We start from the raw sequence: 15,901 nt of genomic DNA on the forward strand, positions 1-15,901 counted from the left end.
CATTTTTAAATGGTCTTCAAAAGGCTTTGCAAAACCAGTGATCTTCCCAAGAAACTTAGGGGCACATGTTTGGAAAGACTGAGGAAACCAGATCACTTAAAGGTCATTGTTGTGGCTAAACAGAGAATAATATTCAGGCCGAATGACTCACCATGACAATGCAGGATTTGGACAGCACTCGGAAGGAGCCACATAAATAAGACAAGCAGCATTAAGACTGCCTTTTTTTTTTTGGCTAGGTAAAGTTACAGGCAAATGGAAACTGTCAATGTTTCTAAGCTAATAAACTTAAGTGTGGATTTTATATATGGGATGATGGGAGGAGGGCAAGGGGCAGGAAGAGTAATAACAAAATTTAGAAGAGAGATTCTGCAAAAAGCTATATATATAAAACTTTATATATTGTCCTTCTATATATAAATACAAGTGTGTCTATGTATACATATTCATATATGTATATCTTTATCACTATGTTTCACTATTATTGATTTCCTTCATAATTCTATATATTTTGCTTGATGTACTTAAAACATTCTGAGAAGGGATTCACAAGCTTTATCAGAGTTCCAAAGGGCACTATGACACAAAAATATTGAGAACACATGCTCTAATGCACCAAATGACCATTACAACTGCTTTCCTTTTTGTCTAAGAAAGGAGGGGTTCCAATGCAGACAAAAGCAGAGAAGTATGTGACAATAACCCTAGAAACATCAGGAATGTCAGACCCCTGACTGGGTGAACCTGGGATCCTGCTTATTTATTAAGGACAAACAGAAGAAAAACAACAACTTAGAGTCCCACCTCCACTAGCCCTCCCAAGCTTATGTCAACAGAAGATTTCTTTTCTTCAGCAGTAATGATTGAGCCAGAGGTTTGTTTTTTTTTTCCCCAAAGCATTAAGTGTTTTTTCTCTTCTCACCCCCCCTAGAGACACTTAACTGGCTTTAGATTGTTAAGAGCAAAAATGTGAAAAAAGACAAGTGCTTGCCTGAGTACTTAGTCCTTGGGAGGGTGTAAGATATCAGGGTAAAAAAAAAAAATCATGGAAACCCAAGCATGATAGCTTCAGTCACATTCTTTGTTGTCTTATGACTGATTAGATGCTAAAATGGATGTGGGCTTTTAATAGACTGACTATTTATAGGCAGCTTTTCATTGTGTATTATTAGTCAAGGTCAGTTTATAGGATTTAGTAATGAGATAATTTCAATGAAAAAAAAAACAACTATGGAAACCAAGTTGAAATCATTTAACAAAGTTATCTCCTGATCTATAATTTTTCTCCTTCTCTTAACATATGGTATCTTTATATTCAAGCTGTAGGACATACTTGAAGCTGAAAATAACTACATCATTTTCTCATGTCCCAGATTTCCTATCCTTTAAAAAAGACCCTCAGAGCTTGCTTCCATCTACATTGAATTGGAAAGTACAGAGGCATAAATGACTCCTTGACGGCATTCTTCAAATGAACAAAGAATTACCGATCCAGAGTTGTAATTTTTTATCAAATGAAGAGAAGGGAAAGCATGTAGAGAGCTTTTACTACATTCTAGGAACATACTATTTTTAAAAAATATTTTCTTATTTGATCTTTAATATCCTTCTGCCATGTCAGAGTCATCCTTCATGCCCTATATCCAATCCATTGCCAAAGCTCATTAAATTTTTAGCCTCATTAAATTTACCTCCACAACATTTATTGCATGTCTTTTCTACTCATAGAGCCACCAGCCTAATTAATAATAATGATAATTATAGCTAATGTTTATGGAGTTTGTAGCATGTTCCAGCACTTTTACAAACATTGTCTCATTTGACCCTTACATCAGGGAATATTATTATCATCCCTATTTTACAGTTAAGGAAACCAAGGAAGACAGAGTTTAAGTGACTTGCTTAGGATCTCACAGAAAGTGTCTAGGGTTGGATTTGAATTCAGGTCTTTCTGACTCCAGGCTTATCACTCTATCCACTATGCTACCAGCGGTCTCAAAGAACACTGCCAAAAAACTAAAAGAGATTGAATATGTCCCTAGACTTTTTTTTGCAATGTCCCTCTCCAGGGAGATGTCTGGAGTAGTAAGGTATTTCTTTATTAATGATTTAAACTTAACTTCTGGATTCCAGATGGTAGCATTTTCTGAGATAATACATGTCTGAAAAAGGCACGAACATTCAGGTAATATGCCAGATCTAACAGCAATAAGGACTTAATTAAATAAGTGCTTTTAGTTGCTGCTGGGAATATAATTGTATGTGCTTTAGTTGTTGCCAATGAGAGAAGATGACTACTACTGCTATTGTTTTACAGGATTTAATGCTTTGAGTTATCAGCAGAAGAATATTTTCAAAGTTTTTGTAACAGTGCTAAGGAATTTCAGAAAAAGAACATATAAAAATATGCTTCAGTATTAATAACAATAACAGTTGGCATTTATGAAGCAAAGTTTGCAAAGCAAATATCATCTCATTTAGGCAGCTAGATGACACAGTGGATAGAATACAGACCCTGGATTCAGGAGGACCTGAGTTCAAATACGACTTGAGGCACTTAATACTAGTTGTGTGATCCTGGGCAAGTCACTTAACTTCAATTGCCTTGCCAATATCTATATATATATAAAATCTCATTTTATCCTCATAACAATCCTAGGATTTTATAGATGAGAAAGCAGAGGCAGACAGCAGTTAAGTGACCTATGTGGGGTCATACAGTGAGCAAAGGTCTGAAATTGAATTTATACTAAGTTATTCCTCTCTCCAGTAACTACTACCCATCTGCCTCTAAAGTAAATATGTGGTTGACTTTAACTCTAAAAAATTTCTCAGAAATGATATGGATGAGACAAGCTGCAGAAAAATTGTCACTGAATTTAGTTTTTCCCAGTGAAAGACAAAAAAAAAAATGAAATTCAGAAGAAAGAAGATTTACTCTAAAATAATCTGTCTATAAAAGAATGTATAGAGGACAAAAGTTTTGAAGAATGAAGATAAATATTTCGGAATTATAGCCTATGATGAAAGGCTAAAGAGATTGAGGTTACTTATCTTGAAGAGACCAAAATATCACCATTATTGTCATGAGTCAAGTACATGTTATCCAGAGATAATGGCTAGACATATTTGCTCTCCTTGGAGGATAAAACACAAAAATGGCCTTAAATGGGAGCAAGAGAGCCTTAGAATGTAAGAATATGCTAATGATTGTTATTGACTCTTCTGGCATAAATTCTTCTATGGGATGGTGAAGATATAATTTGATTTGGGATTAAGGGAAAATCTAGACAATTTTGTAGGGTTTCTTCCAGTTTTATGATACTTGTTCATAAAATACTAGTCAAGACATCTAATTAGAAACTGGAGTAGAGAGGGGGGAAAAAAATGACCAAAATGGAGAAAAAACAACAATGTGATTAACACTGTAGAGTCATCAAACTGAGTCAACAGAAATAAAGGAAGATGAATAATTTGAGTTGTTTATTTTTTTAATGGCTGGAACATGCCAATATAATTAAAATTGTGATATTACCTAAATTAATTTCCATATTTAGTTCTATGAGAGGCAGCATGATGTCATGGATAGTGAGTTAGGAAATCCTAGAGTTCAATTACTGCTTTTATTACATTTTGGCTAGCACCCCAAGAATATTCTAAGACTCACAGTTTTTGAAAAGTTACCAATTTGCATTGCTAGAAGTTCCTTACTTGAAGCTTCCTACATCACTGAAATGAGAGGTATAAAAAAATAGCTCTGCAACAAGCAAATTACCAAGGGGCTATTTTATGGAGCTGGACAAAATAATGAAATATATTTGAAGGGAAATGGAGATAGAGGGTAGGAGGAGAAGATGTTAAATTATCTCACAAGGCAGTAATCATCAAAACTATTTAGTAATAAACAATAGAAAAAAATAAATCAGTGCAACAGACTAAATAAGCAAAACCTTAGAGTAAATGAACATATAGCTCAATGTACAATAAACACTAAATAGAAACTAAGTGGTATAAGGAGTTGGACCTGAAGTCAAGAAGATGTGAGTTCACATGTAGCCTTAGTCATTTACTAGTTATATGACTCTAAGCAAGTCACTTCACCTCAGTCTAAATCTTTTCTCCTACAAAATCAAGATAATAACACCTACCTTTGAGGGTTATTGTGAGGATTAAATAGTCTTTATGAAGCACTTAGCATTGTAGGCACTATATAAATGCTAGCAATTATTATTGTTATTATTACTACTAGCCCAAGAGCTTAAGTCCTAGAAGAATGACTCCCTACTTAAGAAACTGCAAAGCAGTTTAGACTAGAAATTTATACCATATGTTATAATAAATTCCAAATAAATTAATGATCTAAATATAAATGGTCATCCAAGTACTCAAATAAAATGTCACATCATTTTTAAAAACAGAGACTAGAAGGTTATATATTTCACAATTGGGGGAGAATTTATAACCAGACAAGGGAGGGAAGCGATTATACAAAGAGACAATTTCAGTGATAAAATTTTTTTTAAGCTTCTACATGAATAAAATCTAGAATAAGAAGAGAAGCTACATATGGGGAATGGGGAATCTTTGCATCAGTCTGACTTTCAAAATCTGTAGAAAATTTATACATATATATGTATAAATCCATTTCCCAACAGACAAGGACTCAAAGTGTCAATAGTCATGTGCAAACATGCTCCAAATTACTACCAATAAGAGAAATGTAAATTAAAACACTTCTGAAGTATTACCTCATACTCATTAAATTGGCAAAGATAAAATAATTAGGAAAAAAAGTCATTGCAGGAGGGGTTGTGGGAAAGAAGTCATGCTAATACCTTACTGATGAAGCTAAATTGGTCTAAGAATTATGAGAAACAATTTGGGATTATTAAAGAAAAGTTACTGACCTACTCATCCTCTTTGACCCAAAATAGATTGTAATATTGGGTATATATCCCAATGTTAGAAAATATCTATCCACTGTGGCTGAACAAACTTCAATATATTAATATTGTGGAAAATTGCGATTCTATAAGGAATCACAAACAGGAGGAATCATGGAAATATGGACGTGCTTCAGAGCAAAGAAATGAGAATTAGGAGAATAATGTACAGAATGACGATAATAAAACAAATGAAATTACTAATAATAACAATAACAAAACATGAAACAACACTAAAATCAAAGAATTCTGGTCAAATGCAATGATCAATATCTGTTCCAGAGGACAGCTTGGGGAGTATACTTGATCTTCTCATGAGAGAGGTGGGCATTAGGATGTGAACTGTTAAATAATCATGCAGTTGTGGTTGCTGTATAGCAAGGTGCTTAGTAACATGGGGATTTAGATTAATTTTTTTTTGATAAATGTATCCAATATTATTGAATTTTCCTATGTATTTTATATATTTAAAATGATCATTTTTGGGCAGCTAAGTGGCATAGTGGATAGAGTACCAGCCCTGAAGTCAGAAGGACCCGAGTTCAAATCTGGTGTCAGACACTTAACACTTCCTAGCTGTGTGACCTTGGGCAAGTCATCCAATCACCCTCAGCAAAAAAAAAAAATAATAATAATAATAATAAATAAATAAAATTATCATTTTGAGATGGTGTCTAGCCTTCACTAGACTGACTATGGGATGCATGAAAAAAAAAAAAAAAGGTTAAGACTTCCTGTTCTGTAAGGTAATTTTACTTAACTGATTGTTGTTATTCTATTTATAAAGTAGAGTAATGTGGATGAGACATTGGGAAGTGACAAAGTTGTTTTTAAAAAAAAACCCAAATGCATTAATAAAATGTCAAAACTAATACGACCCCTTGCTGAAGCAGATGATTTAGGATATTTTAAAGACAATATGTGGCTAATTATAAGGAGATAATATTCATAAACCCTTTTAAGAAATCAAAGGAACCTCCCACAAATTCTCAGTATAAATTGCTATGACAGGGCCTGCTCTGATGCTTTCTGCAAGTGGCCCCTTTTGGAGTGAAGCACCAGGCTTTATTACATAAAGAAAATATAAAAGTTGGCATTTGAAGGAAAAAAAAATGGAAAGGAATCAACAATGATCAGAGTAAGCCCAGAAGGCATCTTAATTTTCGCATGGCTTATTTGCATTTGAAACACTGAGAATTCCTCTTTAGAGCATAGAGAATTTTGTACATGTTAAATTGCTTTTCACTTGAAAGTTTTCTTAAATGTTTGGAAGATGATCAAATTTTAATTGGAGGACCTGTCTTCTTCCATCAGGTGTGGGGGTGTTGTGGCTTCCCGGTATGAGAGGCAACAGCTGATTCTAATAGCAGAATGAGACAAAAATACAGGAAATTGAAAAAGAATCTTTACTTGCACCACTATACGCCTAAAAGTCTAAGAAGAGAATGCACAGGGGGAGAGGGTGTTAACAGACCTGAAGCTCAGAATCAAGCCAAGTCACAGCTAAGAGCTGATACCTTTGAAATTTAGACCGTTTGGATTTTTTACTTAGACCACTTTGTATGTTTGTACCAAGATCTAGCTTATTATACACATTTCAGAATACCCGACCATCCTCAGAACATGTTGCAGGTTTTCTCTATGTCTTTGTTCACAGTACGATTACACTTCAAATGTTATCTCTTCCATCTGGACCTCTTGAAACCTACTTCCCACCCTCACTCCTCCTTCAAGGCTCGGTCCAACTGCCATTCCTCCCACGAATCCTCTCCTGATAGGAATGAACTCTGAGAGTACTGTACTTGGTTAGTTGGTGCCTCTCTTCTGCATTTATAATACTCTCTTTTCTATGATGTACCTTTCTATGATGTACATATTTCCCATGAAAGACTATAATTTCCCTAAAGAAAAGGACCATGTCTTAATTATCATTTTTTTGTCTCCCTTGGCACCCAGCACAAGGCTCTGCACATAGGAAATAATCAATAAATGTTTGTGGTACTAAGTGACATAGGAAAATACCTGACACATTTTGGAAAGAAATTATTTCACCTATTTGCTTTTTACTCTTTGGAAATGTGGGTATCTTCACCTCCTAGAGACAGCTAATGGTACAGTGGAAAGAGGGTTAGATCTGGAATCAGAAAAACCTGAGTTCAGGTTTAACCTCAGATATTTATTAGCAGAATGGCCCTGAGTGGTCACTTTCCTTTTCTTAGCCTCAGTTTCCTCAGTGTATAAAATGGGGATATTGATAACACCTCCTTCCTAGAGTTGTTGTGAGGATAAATGTGTAAAGTGCTTTATAAATCTTAAAGTACTGTATAAATGTTACCTTTTAAATTATTGAGAGAATCATCAAAGGACCTTCTTTAGATTTTTCCAGTTCAATAATATTTGCTTTTAATAAAATCTTTAGCCCAGCATTCATAAAGTATTTTAAATATTTCTCACTCTATTTTCTATTTACCAGCTATCTTCCATTTATCTATCAATCAAGTCATCTGTCTCTATCAGTTATTTATCAACTATCATGTATCTTTCTGTATCAGCTATCTGCTACTTACAGGTTGTCATTTGCCTATGTATCTATGTATCTATGTATGTATCAAACTATGGATTAGCTAGCTAGCTAACTAATCTATCTATCCCTATCTTTAAATCTATCTTCTTTGATCTTGACCTATATTTTAGATGTAAAGATTTCCTCCCATTATATAGATAAACAACTCTGTAATGTATTGTTTAAAGAAAATGTCCTCGGGCACCGAGATGTTAAAAGATTTTCCCATGATCATATAGCTGGTGTTCAAGACTTCAAACCCAAGTCATTCTAAATTCAAGTCTGCTTCTTTTATCTACCAGATGCCTTTTCTAAATACATATATATATATACATTTGTTATACAAATATAAATAAATATTATATACACATATTTATACTTATCTACATACATATGAAGTACTGATACATACACACATATTTGTATATATGCACACATATATAAAACCCTAAGTGATATATATATTTATACATATGCACATACATATAAACTCTTAAATGTCTTTGCTAATAATTCATAATTACATGTAATATAGTAACTGTATTTGCATTATGCTCAATATAAAATATGTTCACATATATTACATAACTAATATATATTTTATATATAATTCTATAGGTGATTTATTCACCTTAAATAAGCATACAGGTGAATTATTTACAAAGCCACACCTATGTGTATTAGTTACAGATCAAGAATCTGAATTCATTTGAATCTGTGAACTCAAAATATAAAAACAATATAGCCTATGTGTAAGGCTCCAGGTGACTTTAAATAGTCATCCACTTCTTGTTTTTTGACTTAAAGGCACTGAGCAAAAACCAGTGGAACCCAGGATGGCAGCTTTATAGAAAAGGTTAAAAGAGCTTATTTTTACCTATCCAGAAATGGCTTTTGGATCACAATCAGTAGATAATGTGAAATTATAATTTTCTTCATTAGTCTGAACTTTTACACCCAGAGCTACTTTCAAGAAGTCAGATTGATTCATCTGCTCTCTTCCTTTCTCTTCTCTTTTAATTGTAGTATTCATGTGAATGAAAAGTGAAATCATCAAAATCCACATAATATAATGGAAGATAAGCAAATGCCAGTTGGAATATCAGTTCTCAGTGAAATATTTGTATGATCAAAATCCTCTTTAGCAAATTTTAAAACTTATGAGACCAAAATTTTTATATCTACTAGCGTTTCTTGTTATATAACAGAATCATAAGTTAATAGATTTAGACCTGGAGAGGCATAATTTTGGGTGATTCAGTAGGTAGAGGACAGGATGACCTGAGTTCAGATCCTGCCTCAGACCCTTATTAGCCATATGATCCTGGGGAAATCATTTAGCTTCTTAGTGCCTCAGGTTCCTCATCTGTACAACGAAGATAGCACTTACCTCACAGTATTGTAGTGAGTTTCCAATGCCTTACACACAAAATGTGTACAAAGAGCTTTCCATATCTTAAAACTCTATAAAGTGCTAGCTTATTATTATTGATTTGAATTCTTTGTATACAGTTAGAATTTGAACTTGCCTCTACAGTACAGCTAGGGGAAGCCAGCATTCTGGGCCAGCCATCTCTAAGAGGGAGAACAGAGTTTCCTTTTCCTCTCCTGGAACTATACTGGTATAGGATCATCCCTTTTTATTGGTCTTAGGTTTGAACCCAGCCCTATTGTATCAAGCATTCCAACTCTGCTGCAGAGAGCACAACTCAGTTGGATGGCCATATTGTTTGAATGCCAAATGTACACTTATCAAACCTATCTATCTATCTCTATATATCTATACTTTATGGAGAACTCACACAGGACAAGTATTTATAAGGTGGCCAGAAAAAGCAGTACAAGGACATTCTCAAGATCTCTCAAGAAATTTAGAATCCATTATATGACATGGTAGACACTGGCACAGGACTCCCTTACATGCCATACCTTCATCAGAGAAGGTACTCTGCTCTATGAATAAAGCAGAATTGAATTAATCTAAAAGAAATGTGAAATGTGCAAAATTAGAGAAACTGTCCTAAATGTTCATAGGAACTATTTGTGTCCAACATGTGGCAGAGCATTCCCAACTCACACAGGTCTCATCAGCCATAGTCCAACACACTGTATAACATAGTGATTTCATTTTGGTCCTCTCTGAGAATGAAGGATAGCAACCAACCATTGTATCACCAGGCTGTTACTATATGGAGGAGCTTTGGGGACATGATCTTACTTGTGGAATATCTAAAGGTGTACAATACTCTTATGTTATATGTACGTGTTTCGAACTAGAATTGGTATCTGTTTTGTCTTTGAAGAGTGAATTCTTCCAGTTTATTACATATACTCAATATTAGGAAGCAGATAATTAAGCATCCTTTTGGCAAGCCTTTTTTCAGGGGCTGGTACTGGGTTAGCACTCCTTTAACCATCATCTCATGGAGCTAGGAATCTACATTAAAGTGATATTCAGAAAAATTCCTGATTTATGCTGTTTTGAAGGGAAGGGAAAATGAAGATTCAGAAATTAAGTAGTGTTTTATCTTTACAGACCTGGGTAGGTACTTGTGATCGTCTTCTGTTCTTTCCTTCATTACGTGATTTTCTTTTAACTTGACTTTCTCGAAAAGACTCAAAATAAGGGCTCTCTAAGAGCTGTGCACAATTTAGTCTATCATCTGGATTCATCTTCAAGCAACTCTTTGGAAGAATAGAAAATAAAAAAAAAAAAAAGGAAAGGTAAGAGAAAGCTCTGTTGTGTTATTGTTTGCAGTCAATCAATCAACATTTATTAAACAACTATAAGATAGATAGGTGTCTTGTTTTCAAGGAGCTTACAGTCTAATGGGGGAGAAAACATGCAAACAAATATATACAAAGCAAGCTATATACAAGATGGGAAAGGCTCTATATAAAAGATGGGACTTCAGTTAGGACTTAAAGAGAGCCAGTGAAGCCAGGAGGTAAAATTAAGGAGGAAACTTGGAATTAGCTCATGCATGTGGTAGAACAAAACATCTATTAGGAGGGTTTTGCTCAGGGCTATAGGATTATTCTGTATTTATAAAATGGAAGTAAAGCTTTCAATCTTACTAAAACTAGGCTTTAGAGAACTTCAAAATGTTGACTTTAGAGTTAACAAAGGAAGAACATCCAGTACGTTTTTACCAACTCATGAAATAATTACATTCTCCTTCCTATACTCCTCCAAAGCAAACAGTTTAAAGCATGGGGTTCTTGCAATGTTTTTACTCAGCCCATGGGAGCTGATGATCATCAGGTAAGATAAAATGCAGAGAAAAGGTAATATGGCTCTGAACAGAGTTTTGGGGGACCCTAATGCTTAGGATTCATGACCTCGATAAAGAGCAAACAAATGAGACAGAAAAGAAGAGAATAGAGAGAGAACAATATCACAGATGTCTAGAGAGAAGAGTCTCTAGAAAAGGGTTCTTAACACTATAGTCAGATTTTAGAGAATCTCTGGCTTTGGATTAGTGGGGTGGTATGGGGATTACATCCTTATTTTTCCTAATCTCTGACTGAAATTTAACATTTTCTCCAATTACTTAAAAACATTAATTTCACAGACTTCCAAAGGAGTCCAAGACCCAAAATATCTTATGTCCCCCTTAAGGAATTTTTCTTCCTTGTAATTAACAAAACAACAGTTAACAACTCACATTTATGGGACAGTTTAAGTTTTACAAACTACTTTCCTTAAAAACAACTCTGAGAGGCATATAACTTGAAACTAGAATCAATCAATAAATTCTGCTTATAATATGGGATCAGGAAGATAAAAGAAAAAGTTGAACCTTTAGATTTGAGACTGCTTTGGATTTCAGTCTGTCTAGGTTACTGTAGATAAGGCTTCCTATGATTTAAAAAAAAAAAAAAAGTGTGGGTTTGGCCCTAATACAATAAGACCCTCCATGGTGTGAGTTGATGCCGACCAGCCAATGACAGCCCAAGTGTTCGAAGCCCTGTCTGAGCTCAGGTATTCCTGGCTGCAGATATAGCACCCTATCCACTGTACCACCTCATTGCAATATAATCTCGGGCCATGGTTCTAGTATTCTTGTCTTATTCTGCCATGATCTCATCCATCTTGTAACCCAGTTCCAGTAACTAGGTCCCTTTCTTGTCCTGCTCTATGTCTGAATTCCCATCTTGGATGCTTACCTCATACAAGCTTGACTTATGTATCACTTCAATCAAGCCTTTTCACGAACTAAAGTTTTATCCTTGAGCTGCACATGTGATGCACATCTGTGGGTCTGTTTACTGCTAGTAGGTCATGAAGGGCCATAGTCTCCTTGACCTGCTGCCAAACCTCCCTAATACCAGCAATACTGTTTGGGAGGGGGGGTTGGGGAGGGAGCAATTAGGGCAACGTGACTAGAATCACACCAGCTACTGGCTGAGGCCAGATTTGAACTGAGTCCTCCTGACTTCAGGGCCATTGGGCTATCCACTGCACCCCCTAGCTGTCCCTGCTACCCACTCTCACAATGACTATTCTCTAAAGCCTGCTTTTGTGACCTTTGGCTCCCTTGTCCCATAGATATGAGGGCTTCAGCTCCCAGTCATGTGGACCTCTTCTCTGTCTTTTTCTCTTTCTCTGTTACATCCCACTTTTGTTTCTGGAAACAGGAAAATGAATTCAGCTGGCAAATTCAGAGATATAGCTCTGAGACTGAATCAGAGATATTACTCATCCTAGCTCAACTCCCTCTTCTTGTATGACCCGTGTGTGGGCTCATGAAGGGCACAACCACATAAATGTGGCTCTATCTTTCCCCCCAGGGGAGGTCCACATGCCCTCCATTCTAATCTGCCCTCTTCTTCCAGAGGACTGACATCCAGATGGGTCCCCACAAACACAGAGAGCAAAGGGAAAGTACTCAGCCATGCACCAACACGGTGCTGCTGCAGACCAGTTCTTAGGAGGCTGGCCAGGTCTCTCTATGCACTCCCCCTTCACTAGGCTTTTTCTCTGTGTTACAAAGGATGTGACTTCATTCCCCATTGCAGTCCCATTGCAGGGGAAGGCTGTGAAGGCTCTTCTTGGGACTGTGCTCACACGCCCCCTGTGTTCTGACTTCCCACACTCTCCACCTCATCTCTGCACTGACATCCTTTTGGTTTCTTTCACTCTGCTTCTCTCTTATCACCTCTCCCACCCTCCTCCCTTTCTTTTTTTTTTAAACTGATCATGTCACAGATCTGAAATATTTTTATCTTGTATTACATCTAGTGAATAGAATTTTAGGTTCACTATTCTTAATTTTTAAAGTGCACAAGGACATTCATATTTATACATTGTATTTCCAATATTTTGGAAATATTTAGCAATACATTATTTTAATACCTAACTATAACTATATATATATATATATATATATATATATATATATATATATATACACATATGTATACATACACACACACACACACACACACACACACACACACATATGAAGTGTAGGTAGGGAATGCTTGGATAGAGCATTGGACCTAGAGTCAAGAAAACCTAAGTTCAAATCCATCCTCAGTTACACTTATTGTGGGACCCTGAGCAAATCACTAGGCTTTGCTTCCTTCAGTTTCCTCATCTATAAAATGGGAATAATAATAGCATTCCCCTAATAGAGTTGTTGTGAGGATTGAGATAATAATTGTAAAAGATTTAGCATAGTGCCTGGCATATAGTAAGTGCTACATAAATATTAGCTATTATTATTATATTTATATCAAGTATATCATATTTATTCCTGGGTAGGTGAGTGAATGAAATAAAGTTACTTTTTGTTTATGATTTTATTTATTTTCCTGAAATCAATACCTCCTCTTAGGAGGAAAAACAAAAGACTCTCCATCCCAGATAGAGAGGATCAACCACACTAAATCTTGGCACTATATAACACATTATATCTTGACATAGCACTTACCTAATACATGCTTTTGTCTCACTTGCTTCCTCCTCTCCTTACCCAGCTTTTTTTTTTTTTTTTGTCATGGATCCCCCTTTGGTAGTCTGAGGAGGCCAATAGACCCCTTTTCAGAAAAATGTTTTAAAATACTTAAAGGAAAAGCTAAATTTCAATTTGAGGGTAGCGAAAATAAAAATGAAATATGTTTCCATTCCAAGTTCGTAAACTCTCTGGAATATATCAATAGCCATTGGAAGTCTGTAGACCTGTAGATCAAATTTAGATTATCTTTTTCACATTTTTAGGGATTTGAGTACAGTAGTACACATTAGAAAAAACACCACACAAATACATTTAGGAATAGATTTAAGTATAAAGCAGATTTAAAGGTATGCTAGAAGATCTTGAATGATTTTCTAAGGAAAATAAAAACTTTCTTTAAAAAGCCCTTGAAAAGACAGTAATTTTTAACTGCTTCTGTCATGGTCCCAGGTTGTCATGCCTCCTGTCCTCACAAAATGGGAGGGGGCTGGAGGAGATAAGGAACCACTCCTGGGAAGTCTGGGAATCTCCTCCTCGTTTTCCCAGGCAGCTGAGGTCAGCTAGGACAGCAGTTAAGGTGGTTGGGTTCAGAGAAGGTAAGGGCAAAGGCGGTGGCTAGAAGCTGAAGACAAATGAAGACAGCAGGCCCCAATGCAGAAGGCTTTAGGCTCTTGCTGAAATCACCCTATGCCCGCCCACATGGAAAAGGAGTGATTCTAACAGAAACTGAAATATAATCATGGGCTTTTATTTCTGCAATTCTATTGCCACTTAGTTTATTCCATCTTCTAAATGGAGCTTACAGTAAAGGGTACTCACTTAGTGATAATGGACTTAATTCCTTTTGATAAGGAATCAACTAGCCTTTCCCAGTAGTTTTTTGTTGGTTGTTGTTGTTGTTTTTTTAAATTAGGGTAAGGGAAGAGTATAAACATTATAACATTTACTAGGTACCAGGGTTTTTACAAATATTATCTCATTCCTTACAACAATCCTGGGAGGTAGCTGCTATTAATATCCCCATTTTACAGTTCAAGAAACCGAGGCAGACCATCATAGTCATTTAGTGACTTTATCATTTCTTCATTTAGTGACTTATCCAGCTACTAAATGTCTGAGGCTGGATTTGAACTCAGGAAGATGAATCTTCCTGGCTCAAGACCGAGCACTCTATGCACCATGCTCCACCTAAACAAATACAAAGCTTGAAACATCGAGATGAAAGCCCTTCAAATTTGGCCCTGTAGGAAGAGGGACAGACAAAGTCTGTGAGTTCACTGGGATGGGGAACTCCAGATGAGAAAACACCTTCTACCAATGCAGGTCCTCACCTTCTCTGTAGTTTACAGCTTTAGTTACCTAGAATGTTTAAGAATTTAATGACTTGCCCTGAATTTTTGAACTTCTAAGTCATTTTTGTCTTTCTGGATAGAATAAGGATAAGTGAAATTAGGGATGAGGTGAGGTTAGAGAAGGACCACTTATAGATATGAATTATCAAGCTTAGAGGAGCTAAAAGTGGAGGAATAATTGAAAACTGGGTATTTCTTGTTAACTGAAATGAGGACCACATCCTGCATATTGTAATGATAAAGTCTCAATGAAATAACTATATAATTTCCAATAGTTGGGTAAAGCAAAAATACTGCATATAGGGATGGTCCTGGCTCTCCTACATCCACATCCTTCAGTGTTTGATAGGATCTTATGGATGCAGCTTTGGCTGAATTCCTTTAAAGGTAGGGCTTTACTCTTTAGCTATAGAATGACTGACTTGAATGAAGTAAAGATAGGGAAATACCACTACAAGTAAAAGAAAAGTTATTTTGTTCAAAGGACTGGACCAGACTGTTACATGTAAATGTGGTGGTCCACATTTTTTAATTATCCAGCTAATATGTTACACAACAGTGAAGATATTATTCCAAGATGTGATTTGACCTCTTTTCTTACTCATTGGTCTGTTGGTAGTGGATGAATGACACATGACTGACTTCCAAGCCTAAAAAAATGTTATTCAAAAGCATGTCATAAACTGAGAAGTGAGTGGTAGGAACACATCGTGTAAGTTAATGACAGTCTATGATGATCATCGATAAAGAGGGACTAAGAGTAGTAGGCTCAGAAATCCCTCATTACTTGACCAGTTGATTCTAGATTTCGCCCCGATGGTCAAAAAGCATCACCTATTTTCTCATCTGTCCCAGGCCACCAGATAGAAGATTTTGTATCAGTTTTTCACAGGATATTCTAGAGGTTTAGAGTTATTCTTTATGAGACCCCAAAACAGGGTTGCTACATCCTGAGGGTAGATACAATAACAAAAAGATTTTTTTTTAATTCTCTAGATGCTTATGGTTCAATTTGTGGAAGGAAAGCAATAGGCATTTATTAAGTGCCTACTGTATGTCAAGCACTGTGCTAAAATATCT

At 35.7% G+C, this 15,901-nt stretch overlaps 1 protein-coding gene across 3 annotated transcripts in view; it reads right to left on the bottom strand.

The window, feature by feature from the left end:
- Positions 1–6,075: 6,075 nt before the first annotated feature.
- Positions 6,076–15,901, bottom strand: part of CDKL4 (cyclin dependent kinase like 4) — a 54,020-nt gene continuing 44,194 nt past the window's right edge. For 2 of the 3 annotated variants that reach the window (XM_074286648.1, XM_074286647.1), the window contains exons 10-11: positions 10,045–10,191; positions 6,076–6,303 (exon numbers count right to left, since the gene is read on the bottom strand). In XM_074286648.1, the coding sequence (XP_074142749.1) occupies positions 6,202–6,303; positions 10,045–10,191 (249 nt within the window). In that variant the 3' untranslated portion in view covers positions 6,076–6,201. Of the gene's footprint in view, positions 6,304–10,044; positions 10,192–11,309; positions 11,369–15,901 lie in introns of all 3 variants that reach the window. The other variant, XR_012485899.1, reaches the window with a different exon arrangement.

The sequence above is a fragment of the Sminthopsis crassicaudata genome, chromosome 2 (assembly GCF_048593235.1).
Source record: "Sminthopsis crassicaudata isolate SCR6 chromosome 2, ASM4859323v1, whole genome shotgun sequence".
Classification (NCBI taxonomy): Eukaryota; Metazoa; Chordata; class Mammalia; order Dasyuromorphia; family Dasyuridae; genus Sminthopsis; species Sminthopsis crassicaudata.